At 34.0% G+C, this 23,245-nt stretch overlaps 1 protein-coding gene across 1 annotated transcript; it reads left to right on the top strand.

Annotated features, from left to right (window-relative positions):
- Positions 1–5,473: 5,473 nt before the first annotated feature.
- On the top strand, positions 5,474–19,055 carry LOC105250427. Its single transcript, XM_025408261.1, has 5 exons — positions 5,474–5,847; positions 11,080–11,387; positions 16,632–16,727; positions 16,921–17,058; positions 17,630–19,055. The coding sequence occupies exons 1-5, from the start codon at positions 5,544–5,546 to the stop codon at positions 17,858–17,860; spliced, it is 1,077 nt and encodes a 358-aa protein (XP_025264046.1). The 5' UTR covers positions 5,474–5,543; the 3' UTR covers positions 17,861–19,055.
- Positions 19,056–23,245: the final 4,190 nt, after the last annotated feature.

Here is a 23,245-nt window from a genome sequence, read left to right as displayed (position 1 = left end):
AACAATATCTTATAAAAAAGTACTGAGATTTTGTTGAGAAAATATTTCTTTAAGATTCCTCTACAGGATTTTTTGCTTTTCAGTGAAAAAAGATTATTCTATAACTTCTCTTCCTCCTCGATTTATACTTTTGTCAGACAATAATGACAAAGAAAAAGATAAAAATTTATTTATTTACTTCCATTTCCTATATTTTTGGGAAGTGATAATACTTTTGGCTGATATTGTAAGAGAGTCATCAACTTCTGATCGGCTGTATATATCTGCATGCATCTTTTTGTAGTTTTTTATAAAAGATGTATCTCATATTTAATTCCCATATCGAATAAAATAAAAAATGTACATCATGTCTTTGCTAATGATTCTAAATATTTAAAAAATTTATACAAAATTTATACAATCTGTAATTCTTTTAATAATTTGTAAATCTGTAATTTTTAATATGTTTACGTAATGATTTTATAAAAATACTATCTCACGCCTGTATTAATATATATTTTCGATATTATTTATGTGAAACTTCCTGATTTGCTTAATATCCGGCACACTTAACCTGGAGAATTGACCTGTGTTGAGCGCTTCTTAACTATCTCGAAATCTTCTTTTCTAACTGTCGTCATGATTATAGGGGAAATCACAGTATCTTTTTAACGATTTAAGTAAAACAATGAAATTAGTTACAGATAATTAATAAATAACACTAATAAATCGAAAATTAAGTGCGTGCGCAAGTATAAGAGATCAGGTGTTTTCGATTTATAAAAAGTTTATTTCACTGTTTATTGATTACATCATCTGGCGCAATCAGTCACAGTAGAAACTACAAACGGCTGTCTCGTATGTGATCCAATCGCTTGATTTTCAAATAACTGCTGACGTAACTCTAAAATTATGTATGTATTACTTATATATTATTTATTCATAACATCTAATAATTATCTAATGCAAACTAATATTAAAAAGTTTTTTCGAAATTACATTGTACCGGTAAAATAAATTTTTTTAACATTTTTTAAAAATATTTTCATCTAACATGTAAATAATAATTAATAATTATTATATTAAACTATTAATAGAAACAGTCTATATATTCTATTATAAATCTTCTATCATTTGATATTAAAAACAATTATAATTGTTATAGCTACTTATAATTATATAACTGTTATAGTTAAGTTATATATATTGAAACTTACGCAACATTGCACGTAATAGTTAAATGGAATTAACTCTCTTACAATAATTAATTAGAAATCTCTTCCAAATATCTCTGTCTAACTCTAATTGATCTCATCCGAATCGTTAAACTAGATTCCCCGAAAATATTTGCCAGTTTAAATTCTATCTTTTCCTGAGTCCGGTGCATTCTAAGAAAATTCTTTTTGAAGTACATGGATTTGTCATACACGCGGATGCTTCCAACTTCAATCCGTCCAAGGTACGGCAATGTGCGTAAGCAATCGAGAGCTAGTGAAAGGAAACGTCATCACTGACTTTAAGTGGGAGGTAAAAGAGGATATGGATGCCGTTTTGAGTGGGGACTATGGGCGCCATAGTGGGAAATTTCAAAGCGCAAGAGGAGAATCTGGATTATTCGATCAGATAAAAATCTCCTCGCAGTTATAGAGAAAGAAAGTTTCATCGACATCGGATGTACTTGATCGGATGTAATATGATATCAATTATGATAAATTAACAATACATGGATTACGAAGAAAAAAGTTTAAATATATAAAAATTAAATATATAAAAATAAATATATAAAATTTACCAATTACACTGATCTGCAAATATAAGTGAAGTATGATTCAAATTGAAAAGTTATTTTCTATATGACTTTTAGCACTGAATCCAATATTCAAATTTGCTTAGCATGTCAGGATTTTAATAGATGAGGCTAAATGAGACTAAAGAGGTGAAAATAATAACTTTGGTCATCATGGTATTCAGGCATTTCAGGTAACTGCTGGAATAGCAGTTGGCTCAGAATTATTTAGTTGGTTTCCTTCAAAATCTATTTTGATTTATTCTAACAATATTTTGTAGCTAATTTGTCTCGATCCGATCATATTTTATCGCCGAGATATACCATTTTAAAGACTAAGGAACTAAAGAAGAATTTTCATACATGGAAGCCTATAAATCATGAGTCCCAGACTTGAGAACACAAGCTTTTTTTAATCCTAAATCATTAATCTTTAAATCTTTAAAGTCTAAATTTTCAAGCCCTTAAATTCCAAAATCTTGTGCTTCAAGCTCCAAATCCTTAATCCATAAGGATCTTTCAAAATGACATATCAAAATATGTCTATCTTCAAAATGGTATATCTCAATGACAAAATATCGGATCGGGAAAAATCAAAATTGATTTTGGAGATGAATAATAAAATTTTCTGACTCAATCAATCAAATTACTCTGAAATAATTGCTATTCTGTTACTTGAATATCGTCTTCGAAATCGACTTCTTGATTTCTTTAATCTCATTTATCTCGAAAGTCTGATGTGCTAAAAAAACTTGGAGGAAAACGTAAGAAATGACATTTCATTTTCAATCATCCTTGCTGACGTGTTAAAATACTGAGAAAGATTTTAGAGATACAAATGAAATATTTAATATAAAATAAAATAAAAATTCTCAATATAAAATATAACATTATGCAAAATAAAAAGAGAAATATATACGTGCAATAAAAAGAAATAAATGTGCTTAATAAATTTGCAAAATAAAATAATATTTAGCACAATTGTTCTCCAAAATTTTCTCAACTTAAGACTGGATTTCATTTTTGGTTTAAAATAAAGTTTAATATGATAGATACGAATATCCATGTTTCTCAATGGATCGAGTTCACATTTTAGAAGATTGGTAAAATAAGTAATAATTATAAAGGTAAAAATTAAAATTTTTATAAGAATGAAAATGAACCAGTAATTCAACCTGGAAATCTGTATATTAGTAACCTACACATAAACTTTATTTTAAGTCAAAAATAAAGTTCAATCTCGCGTTGAAAAAATTTTGGATAACAAGTCTACAGGCACTTGTTCGTACTCTTTGTTGCAAACTTTAATAATAGACTTCGTTTTTAATCTAACACCAACACTCATTACATAAGAACAGCGAAACAACGTAATAATTACTATTAACGTCATCATCATACTGTCAGTGTTATTATTATATCTACGGAAACGTAGATACACATTCTGACGTAGAAGAATAGCGAAATACGACGAAGAATCGCGATTCACCATCATTAGCACTGTTCATTAATGCTATGAACTCTTCGCAATGATCACGAAACTTGATACTATGAAAATGCTACGGACATATGAGATTCTTGACGATATACTGAGGATAACGAATGGTGTCATGCCTTCGTCGACGGCGGCAATTAATGGAATCGTGCGTACGACTGAGTTATTGACGCACGTCTTTATAAGCGGAGTGTCTTATGATATAATTAGCCCTATATCGACAGATTTATTTTATCATTATATTAATATAGTATGATTTTTATGAAGAATATTGATCAATTACATTACCTTCTTGTGATAAAAAAAAATCCTTATGCCGTGAACAATATTTTGTTTAATTATGATTTCAATATAAGGTTTAAAAACTGCATATTTAACTTAAAGTGATACTTATATAAACATGCTCAAAGATATTTTCTGTTACGAAAAATGCGTTCATTAAATTGTGAATTTGATCTATCACAAAACAAACTATTATCTATTCTATATAAATCATAAAAATTATCAAAATATGTAATAAGTAGGAGAAAAATGAAAAATTTTTAAATTTTTAAGATTAAATTATTAAGATTAAATTTTTAAGATTAAATTTTTCATTTAGATTTTTTATGTTTTTCATTGTGATTTAAATTTCTTTTCGGTTAAATTTTTATTTTTACATATCTTGAATGCAATGCCCAGTAAAAATAAAATTATATGAAATAAAAGAAATAAATTATAAACCTAAAAAATAGTTATTATTAAACAATTATATAAAATTAAAAAATAGTTATTATTATACAATTATAAAAAGACAATTATAAAAAAATAAAATTATAATTATATCAGTAGTATTTAAGTCAAAGAATTAAAGGGTTACGACCCGCTTCGACGAATATCAATTGACAAGTACAAGGAAACTCCCGCATCCATACGTAATACTCAAGATCGTCGATTCAGGAGATGAAACTGTGACGGCAGGTCAACTGTGAGTCGATGTAGCATCACTTGGTTGGGTGGACTAGCGCCTACTACGTACGCGTGGTGGGAGTCGATTGAGTGGGGATAGCGAGTCAGTCGCAGGGAGTTATGAATGAGTCGCGAAGTCCTGAACCACTGCAAATCCCAACAGTGAGGGGCAGGGAGTCGGAGGATGGAGAAACAGCAAGTAGGAGAAGGGAAAAGAGATAATGGACGCGACGAAGGAGGTGGCAGTGGCGGCGACTCTGATGATGAAGAGAAGGAGGAAGAATAGAAGATGGAAAGAAGTAAGTAACACCAAGCGCGGGTGATCGAGGAAGGGCGAGGATGGTGGGAGATTGGCCGAAAGCGGGGTGCGGGCCACGTGCTTCGGCGGCTTTATAACGTATATAGGCACCGGTCGACTGAGTGGCCCGTACATACACTGACAGTCATACATTGGCGCACGAAGTGATAGAAAGAGTGAAAGAGAGTTACGTTCGTGAACGAAAAGAAAGAAAAAGGAGAAAAAAAGAAAACGAAAAAGAATAGCAATAAAGACAACATTGAAGAACATACGAAGCAGAAGTCATTTTCTTTCATTTCTTCCTTACATATGGTCCTATTGCATATGACAACGAATGAATTTTCTTCGCTCGCCTATTATGTCGATTTGTTCGCATCTGATTGATTGAGCTTTACTCTTTCTCTCTCTCGGATAACTAAACGACTTTCTTTTGGAAACAAGATTACCTTTTCAACCAACCAACCAACAGTTTTGCAAGGGCGTGACCATGAAAGGATAAAAGGAATTGCAGGAATAAAAGTAACGGTGCGAAGAGGATAATCGAAAGCTGAGAAAAAAGAAAAGCATATACGTGAGCCACCCTTAACGGTGTACCCTTTTGATTCTTTCTCTTCTTCTTAAGTACCCCCGCCACCTTGTCAAGCACCCACCCCCTCCTCTTTCTCTCTCGGGATCCCACAACCCCCCTTCCCCCCTGTCGTATAAGAATGAGTGTATCGCGTGTCTCGAACCAGTGCCAAACGGATTGTGATTCTGTGCGCACAGTTTTTCAAGTGTGACAACCCCTCGGCGAAGTGACCGGAATCGGTGACGACAGGACATCGGAGCACAAATACATATATATATATATATATACATATATATACATATACACACGCATCATCCTCGGCATCCATACATATACATACATATATATAGATATATATATATACATATATAACGCACGTGTATATCTATTATTCATATACATACATCGTTGACGCGAGAGACGCGCACACCTAGAGTGATAGTGTTATATCACTATAATTGTGGAAAACGTGATGATCGATCAAACGATGGAAGTCATACTCACCCGCGATCAGAGGACTACGTCCCATCGGGTCCTTGACCGTACCGTGCAAAGCTATGCACTGAACTCAACGTTGCCGCCTAAATACCAGGATGATATCGTTGCGAATAATCGTAGCACTGAAGCGACAATTAAAAAAACGGCGGGAAATAATTGTGATAAAAGACACTTACCATATAATTCGCATCTCATGCCGGCGTTTTACGACGATCGAAAAGCGCAGAAGATTCGTACTGCATTCATCACGTTCGTCAGGATATTGTCCACGTGGCTAAGTAAGTCGAAATATCATCAATTGTGTTTATCATGGAGCAAGTTTGACTGTTATAATAATATTTGGGGAAAAAATCATTATTATAAAAATAATTAAATTTTAATTTCTTCAACGTACGAATTAATGAGAATTGAGATTTTAAGAATTAATGAGAATTTTTATCTTAAAAATGAATAACGATCAGATAAAAGTATCATGTATTGAAATAATTCAATAATATAAGACGAGATATAAGTCGAGCAATGATATTAATTGACAAATGAAAAAAATAATTTTATTATGTTGCTATGCTCAACATTGATATAACATAACTAAACATTGATTAACTTAAGATTAGTAGCAACATAATAGTATTATGTAATTATTTCAACAATATTTCGGCTGTTTTATACTGTTCTATCTTCGTACAGCGTGGTCGTTGACAATATAAAAGTTGCATCCTCTTTCCGGTTGCAAGGCTTTCTACGAATTGATTTGGAAATCATATCAAGATTTGCTTTATTTGCATCAAGCCTGTCAATTATACTCCTTGCTCATTATTAATATCTTTTGTAACATCAAGCAAAAGAATAAGAGAAAAAAACAAAAACATGAAAAGAAAAAAGACACTCATATGCTGATCTTTAGGAATTTCTCTAACGTAAAAAATATTTACTCAATAAAATTATAGAACTCAACAAATCTTTTTTTTATGCAATAATCCGATTAGAATTATCGATTAGTAAACGAATAAATTAAAAAATTTTGTTAGTTGGCTGATATTGATAAGCAAAAAATTCGAGTGACTCGTAAAGCTATACCCGAATCGACTTATGACTTGGCGGTAAAACCTATGTCTTGGAATCTTAATCATTGAACGTCCCTTGACAAGTACCCTTGGAAAATATATGTCGATCTTTAAGTATACTGTGATCTACAAATATATACTTGATTTGATTTTCTTCAATTGTTGATTACATACTCCTTTTATTAGCTCATGAAAATTATAAGTTTTACAATTTTTTTATATAATATTGTGTCATTTTTTCCATGTGTCCGTTAACATTTATCTATTATTGCATTTGTCAATAGTAATAAAATTTATTTTGTAAATGTTTTTAATCAGAATTATTTTATAATATGGAATACATTTTGTATACAAAATATATTTAGAATTGTTTCTAAATTTTAAACGCAGATAGTGTTTGGAAATAAATCAGTTTTCCATAATCGATTAATTTGGTCAAGAGAGACAAAGATACAAGATGAAATATAGGCATATTGTCAGACAACAAGTTATTATTCTTAAGAAGAAAGAAATTTAAGATTTAAGATAGTTGCCTATAGAATTTACTCTTGTACCTAGGAACGTCGCGGATTTTATTATATTTCGTAAAATCATTTCATATGACAGAAAACTTCTACTTGATATAATACTGCTGTGCGTTTCTTTTCGTTATAAACGAAATTTATATCATATTTTTTCAACTTGCACATTTTTGAAGTATAGTTCTTTTCGTCATAATTTCTGTCGTTTTATCAATCAACATATGTTGACTGAAAGCCACGAAATATTTATCAGGTGGTAAACTTGTCTATCATTTTACCCTCTTTTACACTTTTCCCCGCATACCGTCGCCGATATTACAAGGGCCTACCTCAACGACGACGCTAAACGACGGCGTTCCATCGAAATTCCTAAGAACTCGCGGCCGCATTGAAAAAAGTATGGCTCGCAAGCCGGTGAACACCGGTGCAAAGCGCATCTCTGCTGTCGGCCAGCAAGAAAGACGATGAAAAATGCGGTAATGACGCACTGTCCTCGCATTGCTCGTGACAATTATACCCCATTACACCCGACCCGCTACTCTCTTTTCTTCCGTTCGCGTCCATGGATCGAAGTGCGTTGCGGTAGGTCGCGATACGCGGCGCGTGTGTGTGTGTATCCATCAATTTATTATGGATTGCTATTTTTCATCATCATGCAAAAATAATACTAAGTTCTCACTAGCATTTTTCATATAAATTTATATTATTTTTTTTTTGCTTTATTACAAGAAATTTTTCTGTATTCACACCTCATAATAAGTTATGAGACACTGCATATCTCTTATCTTGCAACAGAAAAATGATTTGGCAGATAGTCAAAAGATAAACCTGTAATAGAGTTTGTGAAAGAGCTGGGGTTAAACCACCTGTAGAGGAATCCCACTAGATTCAACAGGTGGGCGGACGAAAGCAAATATAACTGTATACTCGGCGCGTATTTTAAATTTATTTGAAGAAATTCTAGAGCCCTATAATTAGATATCTTGAATTGAATTTAAAAAGTAGATAAAATAATGAATAAAGCGCATACAGATTTAAGATCCGCAAACCTGTAAATGAGGAATCGATAAGGAGGACCGTTACAAGACGGATGACTAATACGTTCATCGGCTTGCTCGAAAATGACGTCAAACTCGTAAGAAAGTATGACACGAATGACAATAAATAGAGTAAAAGAATTTCGAAACATTTATAAATTGCGTGCTGCATATTTTGTCTTACAGATATATAAAAAAATTCAATTTATGCATTTCTTTATAAAAATTCACTCCAAAGTATTCAATATAAACTGTATTCAATATAAACTCATTTATAATGAAAGGAAACTAGCAGGAACATAGCATTAGTATATATCAAGAAGTTTTTTTTCGATCATATATCGACATGTTTTAGTAAAGTACAATTAAATCCGCAACGTTCCCTTCGATTAGACGAATATAAGAGTGAATTCTAAGCAGCTGGCTGCCGTTAAATTTTTTTCCCTTCAAAAATGAGAAGTTGTCTGAAAGTTTATTTTACTTCGTATGGCTTTCTCCGTCGACAAATTTAACCGATCATAGAAGATTAATTGCATAGCAATTAAATATAAGAAAAAAAGAGAGATAGCATAATTAAAGAAATAAGAGAAAGTAAATGATGTTTATGAGCGACAAGTAAGGAAATACAATCGTGGACATTAAGATCATTTACGTGGATCATTTACGTGGACCATTTACGTGAATTTTTTTTCTGCGACACGATAAAAATATTTGCAATGACCATTTCTCGATATAGGCCTGTTCGTGCTAAATATTGACTAAAAGCTCGTTGTAAGTACATGTTTCTCCTAACATCATTAGCGAACATCATTAATTGGATGCCTTCCGTTAGAATTGTCGTAGATAGAAGATATTATTTTTTTCCTTTAACAAAAATAAAACACAAAAACAGATATTTTTCTCAATAACGCCATCGTGTATTGTGTACAATTAACTGCGGAAACAGAAACAAATAGTAAATCGAAATGTGTTCATACATTGCAACAGCAATAATACCTTTTTCAAGTTGTATGTATATATGTATAAGAAATTATGACTTCTCGTCTCCTGTGTATTTTTTATTCCGCATATCGTAATTGATTGTGTAATATATCCATCTGATACAAATTTCAGAACGCACAATTAACGTTTATCACATCCTCGCGATTATTTCTGTAAACTAATAGCGGATCGTTGCATTTTCGAACGTATCGGAAGTGACATGTTTGCGTCGAAAGTTATGGCAACATGTCGCCGCCGTTGACCGACACGGTTTTGCGTTGTCAGTTTAGGGCGCAAACTTCCCTACGGCAAATTGCTCTCTCATCGCAACGTAGAACGCACTTAAGAGCCGCTCATTAATATGCGTTAAGTGTCCGAGGCGTCTCCCTACGCCCCGTCCCACTCTTCGTTTTCTCCTCATCTTGCTCTTTCTCCGTCTGCATTTCTGTCTCCCTCTGTTCGTACGTCGCGTCCGCTGGCCACGCTGCATCATACGTTCACGCACATTAAAATTAAATTCGTTAGCGTCTATGGATGGCACGACGCACCTCCGGTTTTTGGTCGCGCGACTATTCATCTCGTCGAGAGCGACAAGTTAATCTGATACTCGAATCTTCACCTCTCTTCGATATCCCTACTTTGATACGGTTTTTTTTGCTTGTTTGAAAAATATCGTTATTCATATATAATTATAAGTTTTTGCAAGACATGATATTGTTAAATATTTTGATAAATTTTTGTCAAATAATGATAATAGAAAAAATTAATTAAGAAAAAATATTTTTTTCACGATACAAATTTATGGTGACCGTACACGTATAATTTTTCCAAATCATATTTGATTTAAAAGACAGATTTTAATGTGAAAATTTAGATAATTAGATAAAATATCGCGAAAATATGTTTACAAATGTAAAATGTGTCATGTCGTACAAGAAACGATTTAAATTGAAATTACATTTCGCAATAATATCTGCTCGACTTATGCACTTGAAACCTTTTTAAAATGGTGGCCAAGAGGGAGGCACGGATTAAATGCAGACAACACGTATGCGGTAGCTTCTTGTCGTTATATATCGTCCAAATGCGTACGCAACCGTTGATGGTTTGTCGTCATATCGGTGCACGTGATCCGAGGCCCCTCATCAAGGGTCGTAACTCGCGTAATAATGCGACGACGAATTCACGGGCACGTAATTCGATGAGCGGTGATCCTGAAACTGCCGGATGATCATAAGACGGTCCCGATCGGAATCTACCATTTAGGCGCTTACTATCGACGAGTGAATCCCGGAGGGTGGAAACAGAGAAGAGTAAAGGGCTCGATGAGCCGGAAGCTCGATGATAATTTCACGCAGGCTCTCACGTCAAATCGTTGATTATTGAACTGTATCTCTGTTTTTTATTTTTTAATTCCGTTAATGATGCCCGTACGCAAGTTAAATTTTCATCGCAAAATGATCAACTTCAATTTTGCGACATTCATTCGCCACGCCTGTATTAATGTAACTGTTTCGAGGATCGCTATACAACTTCCTATTGTATCTCATACATACATTAAAATGCCTTGTCAGCAATATGAAAATAAAAGAATGAGAAAAGAAATATTCCTCGTCGACCTCATTCTAATTACAATATAATTCATATATATGAATAAAAAAAAGTATTTTTATATATCATATATAATTACATTTAATATCATATATAATTACATAAATACATTTATATATAATTCATATATATGAATAAATAAAAGTATTTTTAAATATCATAATATTAAATTGTAATCTCTTAATATTAAAAAAATTGAAGGGCACAATTCAATAGCGGCATTGTGATCGATACTTAAACCCACAGCATAAAAATCGTTTGGCCGACAAATCTAACATAATCATTTTTATTTTCAGGACTATCCTGGTTGTCCAGTTGTGTAGTTGTGATTCTACTAACGTCGTCGGTACACAGTGCTCCAATGCCGTTCCATGTTGACGAGTATATAAACTCTGACAAAAACGTAAGAATAGGAGAGGATATTTACAGAAAATTGCTTGAAACCCCCCCATGGGTGGAACCTTGTGGTAGTGTTGTAGACTCTGAAGATGTTTTGGATAAAGACCTCACAGAGGCTCCGCAAAGATATGATGAACTTATGGAAAATATACGCCTCCTATCGGAAAGTGCAGCAGTACGCACTAAAGAGTTCATGAAGATTTTTGTAAGTAATAAAATCTATATTTCGCGTAAAATCAATGTTTCCCATCGTCATCCTTTTCGAGAATTCTATTCGTGTGCTATCATTGTCATTCATTTTGGCGGATTAAAAAAAATCACTATATATATCGAAAGTTTTAATATTAAACTCATCAATGCTTGGATAATTACTAACGTGCCTTCTAGAAACCTGGGGAAGGGGGGAGGAACAGATAGAGTGAGAGAACTTCAAACGGAAGGTGGTTATGGTAGTACTTCCGGTCGTTCATTGATCGTAGTTTCATGAGTCGCATAGACTTCTGAAAAAGATCTCGATCTTGTGAATTATGTCACGTTTTTATGGTGATTGAAAGCGCGTTATTAAGGTCTTTCTTTTCCTTATTACTAATAAAAATAAGAATTAAAAGTAATGATAGAAATTTTTCAGTACAATTTATATTTTAAATTGCAATATAAAAAAATTGACATTTAGATAAAATACATTAAATATAAAAAAATTTATCTTCACACATTATTTATTAAAAATAAATAAATCTTCCTTACTTATTATATCTCTATTGAATTACGAAACTTAACCTTTTATTATTAACAGTTATTTTCAAGAAAAAAATTGCGATTGCGATTTGAATTTCAAAAGTAATATGTGATCGATTTTATGAGACAGATAAATACATATGATCATGAGAAATTTTTGTTTCGAAAGAATCTTCCCAACCAATCGTACCTTATTATCTTTGGCCAAGGATAATAAATCACGCACCAGATCGAAGCGATTTCTCAAGGTTTCTCTTTAAAAACGATTAAAAAAAAGACCGACTTGAAGACCGCAGAAGCAAAGGCAATGTTTCGCATGCGAAATTTTGTTTCTTTCAAAAAAGATAATTTTTATTCAAGATAATTTTTATATGCAATCTAGAACCGCAATTCTTTATTATGCATGTTACGACAATGTAAGAAAACTCAAGCTTCCAAAAAGCGAAAAATTATTAATTCCAAAAAGCAAACAATCATTAGTTCCTAAATGGCTACATTTTGTCAAATAATGATATTCAGAAATAAAGATCCATGATCATTGAACAAGTTAAGACCAAAAATCTTCTTTCCCTCGCGCAAATAGTATTTACTTATCCAAACGAACATATGACCGAGTAAATTAACATTCGTCGCGTCCATTAAAAAAGGGTATTTATACCTCTCCGCAGGGTCCGTCTCGCCCTGAAGCCCCGGCCGAAGGCGACTAGAAAATATTCCCGTTACATCATCGCACAGCGATACTGGATGCCGATGTTTTCTAAGTCAGCGCATAATACGATACGCTCTTACCCTTGACAGGAAAGACAATAAATTGCACACGTGTAAATGCCTCGCTACTTGCGACATAGAAAGAATCACATGGAAAAAGAGTGAAGTCATAGTTGAGCAGACAAGAGTCAGGTTCCTCTCCTTGTCGTGAGCGTCGAGGCTAAGCTTCAGGGGCGCCTTTCTCACTTGATATCGACGGCGACATACTGTCTAGTGGTCCAGTATGATTTCATCTTCCGACACTCGTTATCGGTTATCGGCTTAGACTGTCTACTGAGTGGAAAAATTAGATTAGTCAAGGATATAAGCAAAACGGCGGAAACGATCGATGCATCTCATGGCGCGAACGCGAAGAAAATTTGCACAAAAATGTCTCGCGGTCTCTCGCAATTGGAAAAAGAATTTTCTGCGAAGCTTCCGGGATGATTGAGAATCTTTAGAGCACATTTATAATTGCCCTATTATATGGACTAAAGCCTCGATTATGGCTCTAGTACATTTCATTCTTCTGTTACACGTTTATCGCGAAACTTTCATTGTTTCGTCGTCGTGACAGTTCATCGTACGTCCTTGTGTACAACTTAATAAGTCGAATTCGGCGGTCCGCAATCCGTCGTGATCGCGACGGACGGTGTTTGCATCGCGTACGTGAAGGAATCGGATAAAATATCGGAAGCGGAGGATTCCAATAAATCAGAATCGGAAGCTGCCCCTCTCCGCCTCGGACGGGCACGCCACATCGGCACATCGCCTGCATACTAAAACTCAGACCGGATATACAACCTGCCAGTGCATGTACTCGTCTCGATACGACACATTTCTTCTACCATGCTGCGTTTCGATTTCTGCTTCGCGTCGCTGCTTTGCGCAATAACATATTTTTCAATCGTCGCGATCGCGAATTCTTAATCTCTATTCTTAAAAAATTCTAAAAAAATTTGCTTGGATGTTTTAGATATGATACGATTTTTATATCAGAAAAAATCTAATGATTTATTCAATTAAGGCGCGATGCTATTAAAAAATTACCAGAATATTTAGATCAAAAAGTCCAGTTTTAGCGGTCTCTCTCTCTTTACATTCGTAGAATGTGTCGAACTTGCGAGGCATTCGATCGACTCTTGAAATCACCGTCACACCGAAATTTTATAACTTCTAATAAGCGGTGCAATGATGAAGCCGCGCTAGAAGAAAGACTGAAAGGCTAATTGATTTTGACGGGTCCTCGTGGCAGCGCCGCGCGCGGAGACCGTACCTATTCTTTCCAACCTACTTCCTGCCAGCTTCCAGCTCGGTTTTACGATTATTCGTGTGGTCCCAGTGTGGCCGACGAGACTTTTACGAGGCACAAAAGACCCGCGCCACAGATTTGTCCGCCGCCAGTGGTTGTTAGCGACAATTCTTCTCATTCTTTCCTTTTTATCTTGCTTTTATCACTTCTCCCATTGCTCGTTCTTGCTCTCGCAATTCCTTCGTATTTATATGTCTCGTAGCAGAAAAAGTGCAAAGAAGGAAAATTTAAACGCTTCGGAGCGTGAAACAAAGATCAATGATCTTTATAACTTTACGTGTCATCCTTGATGTCGCATCAAAATGAGAAATTGTACCACAGTATCGATATTCAAGCGGAATGAGAGCCGTCACGCGCGAATGTAACTAACACATCATAAAACGCGACGATGAAAACGAGTTCTTTTTCGGCACCTGAAAGAAGGAAAGGCAAACGTAGATTTAGCGGAGAGCTCTACGCGTAGGTAGACACGTAGGTCTCGCTAATGTATTTATTAGAGGATTGCTTGCACAAAATTATCGTAAAATTTCATTTAATTACCCATCAAATCTCTCATTACCTATACGTCTACACGTTTAGAAAACTTTGCGGTCGAGATATCGTTATTGGTATTATTAGCAATAACGACTGATGACGCAATCGGTGGCCGACCACCGTGCGTATTTAATATTTTTTTGATACAAAGTGATGGGCCGAAAAGATATCTTTGTATCCTTCTGGATGCTTTCGTAACGACCGGGGCGTGAGAAGGACCGATCATCGATCGGCGCACGAGTGTCCGCAGGTACACGAGATCGAACATGCTATAACGAGGGAATGAATTTAATGAATGACTACTGCGATGCCGCCTTTCTATGAGTTACCCTCGCGCGCCGCTGTCGTATCTTCGAAATCCGTTTGTCATGTATACTTATTTTTCAGGCGTGCCGCTATTTTCGTTCATCAACCTACATGCGAGTTCATAAACTTGTTTTTCTGCCATGGCATTATATGCATTACATAGGACAGACATTGAAGACATATGATTTATCAGGCTACGCAACATGTGATTCTTTGACAGTGTTAGTTCTCAGGAATGTTGTTTGCGATCGAAGGTATTATCGCATTGCAGGTCATGAGAGTAGTATCATACGATCATTATTGCCATTCCTGCCTGAGATAATGATGTACATATGATGCGTTATCTGTGTCAAAAACAATTACTTCAAAATATAAGATCAATGATGCTGAATCATCTTTCTCTGCATATAAACTCCATTAGATACCGTTTATTAAGAGAGAATATTAATATCACGATGTCCGTCTTTTAGACGGTTGTTTGATTCTTCAAATCAAACTGTTGATCATAACTGTTTATCATAATAAGAGACCAATGACCTATCTCACACTTCGAAAGCTTGCAGGGCTGAACGCATCGAGCGCAAAATATTACATAATCATTATGCATAATTATTATACGATAAAATTTCATTTTATATGATATAAACTATTGGAATAACACTTGTATTAATTTTCGTCATTGAAATAGATACATTGAAACAATCTTCTACATGAAATCACATCATAATGGATCGAAACGAAGTACGAGAAACGATCTCTAGTATACGCAAACGGTAGCATGTTTCCCTCAGTTTTCCCAGCGGCACTTCTCAACTCACTGGGTGATTCACAATGACTCGTTCGATGTAAGCGATCCCTGATGGGATAATTAGCGCGTCCCGGCGCCCGAGTTTCCAAGTAATTTCTGAGGACTAAGCTGACTTTTGTTAGCTGACCCATCATCCCGGTATTCCCGAAAAGTCAGAGCGTGCCGCCGCTTCTGGCACGCGTGCGCTCCCACGTCGAGAAATCGGCGCAAGCTGCCTCATTCGACAACGTCCGTTTCGCACGGCCTGCTGCCTGTTTTCATTATACCAGGAACGAGGGATATCGAGAGACTGATGGTGTAAAAGGTGTTGCACGACGTGTAATCGGTGACTAAACTCATGCTGACATTCAGTGGCGTCGAGTTACGTTATGCTACCGCGAGAAATTAGAGCGAGCACGCGAATCCGGTACATCTCGCACCAGTGCTGACATAATTGACGGATACCTGGAAATACAATAACAGCAGCGTGTTGCGCCAATCCATGATTCTCCTCTCACAAAGTGACAATATCAAGCGATGAGATACATCACTTTATTCAAGAGAAAGTAGCCAAATCTTTGCGTTTTCGAAATCGCATATTCGTATTTTTTTTTAAGATTTTTTTATCAAGAAAATAAAATTGAGAGTGAGATAAAAAAGTGTGATATAGAAATAAAGAAAAAATAAAATTAACGATTTGCATTTATATATGATAAATGCGATTGAACGAAGATGACCCTGATAGAAACAGTAAATTATATGTTTATTCTAAGGCATATTTCGAATCATTTTATATACCTTAATCAACTTTCGTGCGTAATAAATATGAGAGATATGCAGAACGATATAATAATAGCGTCCCACGCCTACGCGGAATAATTTTTTTCAAATTTCCACGGCTTTACGTATTAAAAAAATGACGATGAAGAAACTTGATAGTTCCGCATCTTTTTTTAATGTTGCGGCTTAATTTTTGTGCGTAGCAATGCACCCAATCACGCCCACAGTTTTCTTCTTTAATTTTACAGATAGGGGACGCTTTGAATAACTACGCCAAAATTGGAGACACTCAACATTACCCATGGCTGCCTAAATGGAACCTGGAGGATTTCAAGAAATTAGACGTACGTATTATCGATAACATTATTTTATGTCGCTTCTTCTTTATCATTAACAATATATAAAAAAAGATTAATAATAATATACAACAATCTCTAAGAAGTATATATTTTTACGAAGCATGTGATGCGATATATAGATACAAATAAATATACACTTTTAGATAGTTGATTGATAACATAACTGATATATTTTCAGTATAAAACGGCTCTCACTACGATGTATGAAAATGTACAGATGTACATGATGTGTTTGGAACAGAGTATTTGGGACCAGCAGATCTTAGGTCTCGACCATGTTAAGGAATTCGTGCATATTGAAGTATTATTTCAAAGTGTGAGTTCATTTTTGAGATCAAATCTATTATCTTCATAAATAATTAAGCTAAACTACAAATTTTCCATTTTCTATTTTCTCTTCCGTAATCTACGCTGTAAAAAAATGAATCGCTTTGCATGATTGTCACAATAGCATCAATGATATAAATTATTCTGCCTCCTTACTATAAACGCGATAAAAAGCATTTTGTCAAGTTTTGCGAACGTTTTACGATTGAATTAAGTCATAAATATCATTAAAAGACTAAACTGCCGTTTTATTTATCATGAATAGTTTTCGGCGCGCATATTTTTCTATCCTATATTGAAATTTTCTGCCTTTTATATTTATTCTCGAGGTGCATCATGTTTGGAAGACACTTGATATTTTTACAATGATCTATATCAATTTTAAATTAGTAACTATAGACTCAAAAAAAAATTAAAAGTTCTATAAATATTTTTGAAATGCAATCTTCTTGTTAATAGGTTAATAGGTGCTCTTTTATCAAAAGATTCATAATATATTTTCTTACATATTACTTTCTATATTCCAATTATCTCTAATATTTTGATGCTTCTTTTTATAGATTCTCTGTCAAATACAAGAAACCATGGTACAATACGGAATACCGCTGCAGAATATCGAGCGAAGTAGAATGCCTTTAATATATCGAGGAGAAGACATGCGGTCTAACGCGACGTTCCGTACCTTGCGGGATTACATATGGTTGCTTAACTGTATGAACGGTATCGATAATATAGCTCAAATAAGCCTTCACTTAAAACAAAACATGGATAAAATGGAAATGAAAACGTAATATGGAAGAAAACAATGAAGACAACGAGGCCGGAAGTCGAGTAAAGGGACGTTTCCAGACGACGATTCCCCATCTCCTATCTCGGAAAATTGGCGCAACTGCAACTGGATGCTCTACTATTCTAAGGTGATAGAGAGAAAGAAGGTGGTAGATATATAAAAAGAGAATTTTTTCGATATATTATTGCATATATCAGATAACAACAATTTTAGAAATATGTCTCCACAGCAAAAAGCGGGTTGATATTAATATCAATCGATTTTATCGAGGAATATCTCGCATCATTGACACATTCAATATGTTCACCACCATCTTCTCTCTCAATAGTATGATACAATGTGATGCATTAGATATAATAGTATAAAGAAAAAAAAGAGGAAAATAAAATTAAAAAATCGCGTCATCATTAACCCATCGACTTTCGCCGTCATAATTCACCATCACATACATACATAATTATGATTTTGCGCGAAAATGCATCCCATGACGTGTTTGTATTTGATTTCATGCGCGAGAAAAAAGTAGATATTAAGTCGAATCGATCGTCCAATGTTCAACTTAAATGAATCTCGAGACAACTACATATCACGATTATCCAATATTCTACTACGTGATATCTGTTATACTCGATACTTTCTTCTTACTATATTTCAATAACATTGATCACGATCATACGAATCATTTAATTTTAGTTTTTAAATACTTAGAGACTTGAGACTTTTTATGATACCTCTCTACACGAATAATGTTGCAAAAATCACCTGCTATTATGTACACGATACACAAAAGATTAAAGCACTCGAGAAAAGTAAGAAGTATCACGAAAACATAAAACAATTATAAAACAATCTCAAGTCGAATTTAGTATGATCATTTATGTAATATTTTGTTTAATTAATCCATGTCAGTTTGGAGATGTGGATACTTATCTAACATTTCGAGTTTCTATTTGTCCTCAAGCAACAAGCAATGAGGTGAGAAAAACCTAGTTTAGTAGAAAAAAATTCATTTACGCTGTAAGTTATAATCGAACACAGTATTTTCGATCTCTTGTGATCAATGAATAGAGAAAATTGCGTGTATAAATTACACTGTGCACGCGACAATAATTTTACATCATTAGAAAGATTTTTTCGCGAGCGTTTTGTGCCTCATAATCTTATATAATAATTTATTGACTAACTATAATATTAGTATATCTATATTTATTCAGATTATTTATTTTATTTTTATAAAGATTTTACACACTCCGATCGATTGTATTTAAAGTGTATAGTTGAGCTTAAAAATGTCTAGTATATAAAATATAAAGGGGGATATATCACAATTGAAATTTCGTATCACGTATTTTACTCGTGTATATGAAGTTTTACATTGATATCACTATTATAGCGATATCATTATTATAACGATATCACTATTATAGCGCAAAAAAGAGAAAAATGCATCGACGCGATAAAGATCATTCTATGTCGTGCATCGCGTTGCTGCTACTGCTTCCTTCTCTTGTTATACCTTCGCAGGGTATAAGGACTCTAATCAGAAATGAGGCTCGTTAATTTTACACTTTTGATCGCAATTATTTCACTCACAGGCCCCTCTAGTATTACATGTTACTTGATACTATCCTGTTTAAAAAGTATCTTTTTACATGATCTTTTTTTATACCGACACGGATTTTTTTTGTTTTTATTTTAATATAACGCGAGGCTGTTGAGGACTATTAGCAACAGGGCACATTAGAGAAAAATTTTTTTTCAATATGAGTTTACAATTTTATACATAAATCAATATTTTACCGTTAATAAAATGAAATAGATATTTTATAAATTCATACAACATATATATTTTTATATTGTCTAATATATATTTCGTTTATATAATTTCAAATCATAGAAATCATATCCTGATACGTCCTATGCCAGTAATCTTCAAAATTAATGTCAGAAGAGAATTTTTTTTGGTACTTACGACTCGTAGTCGCGTGGCTATCTTTCGAAAAAAGTGGCCACAATAGAAAAAATTGCTGTGTGATTATTTACAAAAGAACGCCTGTATTATTTATAATCATACTTAATTTTCACATTAATAGAAACTCGTTATCTCTCGAAACTTGTAAATTACATGTATGCGTACGAGATCCATAGTTATCATCGACACAATTTTAATGCGTTCATTATTAAATCATTATTTGCATGCATACACGCATCCTATAAAGTATATTTTCGCGTAAATTATATGTGTGCGCACGAGATTTATAATTATCATCGATACAATTTTAATACGTTTATTATTAAATCATTATTTGCATGCATACACGTATCGTATAAAGTATATTTTTATTTCCATTGCGTCTGTGATATATGCATCCTAGAATATTCCTCAGGCGACTAATTATTCATTACCGAATTTTTCATTATCGAATCTACTTTGCTTCCGTTTCAATGAAAAAAAAGACAGAGAGAAAAAAAAGCGGAAAAAGAGGAAAGAAGAATAGACGAGAAGACTGTCTCGAATTTTAATTCACTATTTGTATCGTAACTTTTTATTATTTGTAATTTATAACAACTGACTGTTATTTTAAAATAATATTGCTTTAAATAGATCTTTTATTATAAAGTACTGATTTATATTTATATGATAGGTTAATTTATATTTTAGAAACATTGTTTTTTATAAACTTAAAATCATAAAATTTATCATATGATTTGTATGAAGACATCTTTTTTCCTTTTTCCTAAAAGTAGCGCAGCAGCTCAGCGAGTTTAAGAAAATTAATATAAATATACGCCTTCTTAATTCTCTCTCTGTCTTTTTTAATCACAATTCGAACAATTGTAGAAAAATGTATGGAACGCATAAATAAAAAAAAACTATATACGATCGTAAATATTCTTATTTATTGTAAAATTGAATGATTCCGATAATTATAAATGAGAAAAATTTGGCGCACAGGATTACAGGCTAAAATTTTAGTGAGTAAGATAGGCACGTTCCATATATTGCGATACACGATAAATAAAATTAAAATTAACTAGTGCGGTCGCTTCATACATATATTGTACATATGAACAGATCTGATAATATTCTGTAATAATAGTAATAAAATGCGGATTATAATTGTGGATATGGAAGTGGGCTCTTTTGTGCTCAGAATGCCCACTCAGTTGTATCATATTAAACCAAAGACCATTCAAAACATTTTGTCGTTGTTTCTTCAATGCCATTCTTTTTATCCTTCTCATTACAATTTCCTCTATTATTAAATGAATTTATTAAATAAATGTGTTAAAGAAATCGATTTAATATATTCACTAAATCTTTACTCCAAGGATACAATTGTAAATGTACTTTGTACACATTTCACTATTTACTTTTGAAAATTAACGAGACAATTCTCCGATCATCAGCACATGTTGCTCGAGCATTCGGCTCGGACATTCCAACGTGAACAAGCGGAATCTATCTTTTCCCATGATCAGTGTCCGATGCCGTGTCTCTGGAGCTGTCGACGTAGTCAGTGTTTGAGAGGAAACGCGTAAGTACATGATCATCGGACCCGGTACGGCTCTGTCCCAAGCCGCCATGTTTGCACACGCTGTTAGCTCGTTGTCATCGTTCGCCCAACTTACTTTCTCATAAGGATTTCCACTTCTCTCGTGCTGACCCTGTGTTTAACGATCTCTGCCCGCCTTCTCTTTGGTATCCTCGTCCAGATGGTCCCCTGAGCGCCGCCGAGGTGTCAATGTTTTGCCGAGCCATTAAGATCGTTAGCCCATCTTCCTACGTTTGACCGCTGAAGAACGATACGATTCCATATAAGAAGATGGGATTGCTTCAAGTAAAACAGATAATTCCTTCGATGTATAATAGCACATGGTATCGTGAAAAAATTTGCGCTGTCAAATTATTTACGAAAAACAATTGTCGAAATATTCTTCACTATTTATAAAATCGAATATATTTTTTTATTTGTAAATGCGTTTTGTGTTACTATTTCGTATAAATTATTCGAATGATAAAAAGTAAATTTATTACAATAACATTTTCGCAAATATAAATGTATTTAATAATACTTATTTCAAGATTCAAGAATATCCCAACAATGATTAACAAATAAGCGGCAGATTGATCTTCCTCGATGGAATCCGAAAGTCCGGCACCTACTGCTAGTAGATAGAAAGGGATCGAATGGAGTCGGATTTTCAGACTGATTATTAAAGAAGTGTAGGGTACTAATTGTTGATGGTAAAACTCGACAATCGATACGATGAGATATGAATGAGAATTGAATGAAAAGAGACCACAAAGATCGGTCGGTATTATGAATGGTTTGGAAAACTGCGATGTTCTTTTTCTACAGGATACGCTTTACACTTTTTTTTGTTCTTTTCTTCTAGCCTTCTTTGGCGTCTCTTCTAGTTTGTTCTATCATCGACGATGATTCTTTTGCACTTCGCTTTGAATGAGTCCTGAGAATGGTCCAAAATCGTTTAGCTCCCGCCATTGCCGCGGGCAAATATTTCGGTCCCTTTCAGTTAAGAAAAAAAAAAGTAAAATAAAAGGCTCCGTTGTAATTAGGACAGTGCGCCCGCATGAATTGCTAGAGGGAATCGCCACTCACTATTTTCATTCTTCTTCATCACTCGCTATCTGACTCGCAATATTCTCCTTCGTCCTCGTCTCATCGCTATTCTCGAATACCCGAAGGTGCCCTCCCGCAACATTCCTAGTGATCCTTAAAACATCTTTCAATAATGTCGAGACAAAAGGATTCCAAAGTTGAAGCGGTTCTCTCAAGATACCGCGGTATTCTTGAAAAATATAGTTTACTATATCGATACAACGTCGCTTGAGTACAAATTCATGTGATTATACTATATGTTAAATAAAGTTTAAATAAATTTTCAACAACATCTTCTAAAATTATTATATAAAAATTATATTGCATTTTTATTACTAAAATTTTTATTAACAGAAATATTCAATCGACAATTTGTGGCACGTAATTTGCAGGAAATATTCTTTTTGTAAAGTAATTATATTAAATTTTGATTTTTCTTTTTCCGATGATGAGAAATGAAAATATCTAGGGAGTGAAACCTTATAGTAATTTCGTAATTTGAACAATCTGAGGAAAATAAGCATAGCACACGGTCATCTTTAACTGCTACTAATTGAGAGGCGGTACCGCTAATAGGTTCCATTCCTCGCCATCCTGTCACGGGTACCACGTTCTAAAATAGTCTAGATATATTTCACGACTAATTTTGCCTTGTTAGCCGATAGTATAAGGGGTTCTCTATTCGTGCGTCAACGAAATGCGTGCATGTCCTTCATCAAACCATAATAAATATTAATAAAAATTTTGCGTGAAATACTTCT

The sequence above is a fragment of the Camponotus floridanus genome, unplaced genomic scaffold (genome assembly GCF_003227725.1).
Source record: "Camponotus floridanus strain SB8 unplaced genomic scaffold, Cflo_v7.5 scaffold1, whole genome shotgun sequence".
Lineage (NCBI taxonomy): Eukaryota > Metazoa > Arthropoda > Insecta > Hymenoptera > Formicidae > Camponotus > Camponotus floridanus.
The sequence above is the reverse complement of the archived record's forward strand: the minus strand, read 5'-3'. Positions and strand labels throughout refer to the sequence as shown.

Excerpts from the sequence above, each read along its gene's own strand:
- LOC105250427 (XM_025408261.1), top strand. The coding sequence starts at position 5,544 with ATGATCGATCAAACGATGGAAGTCATACTCACCCGCGATCAGAGGACT. Across the intron at positions 5,848-11,079 it reads GATATTGTCCACGTGGCTAA|GACTATCCTGGTTGTCCAGT; the intron begins GTAAGTCGAAAT and ends TTTTATTTTCAG. Across the intron at positions 16,728-16,920 it reads AGGATTTCAAGAAATTAGAC|TATAAAACGGCTCTCACTAC; the intron begins GTACGTATTATC and ends ATATATTTTCAG.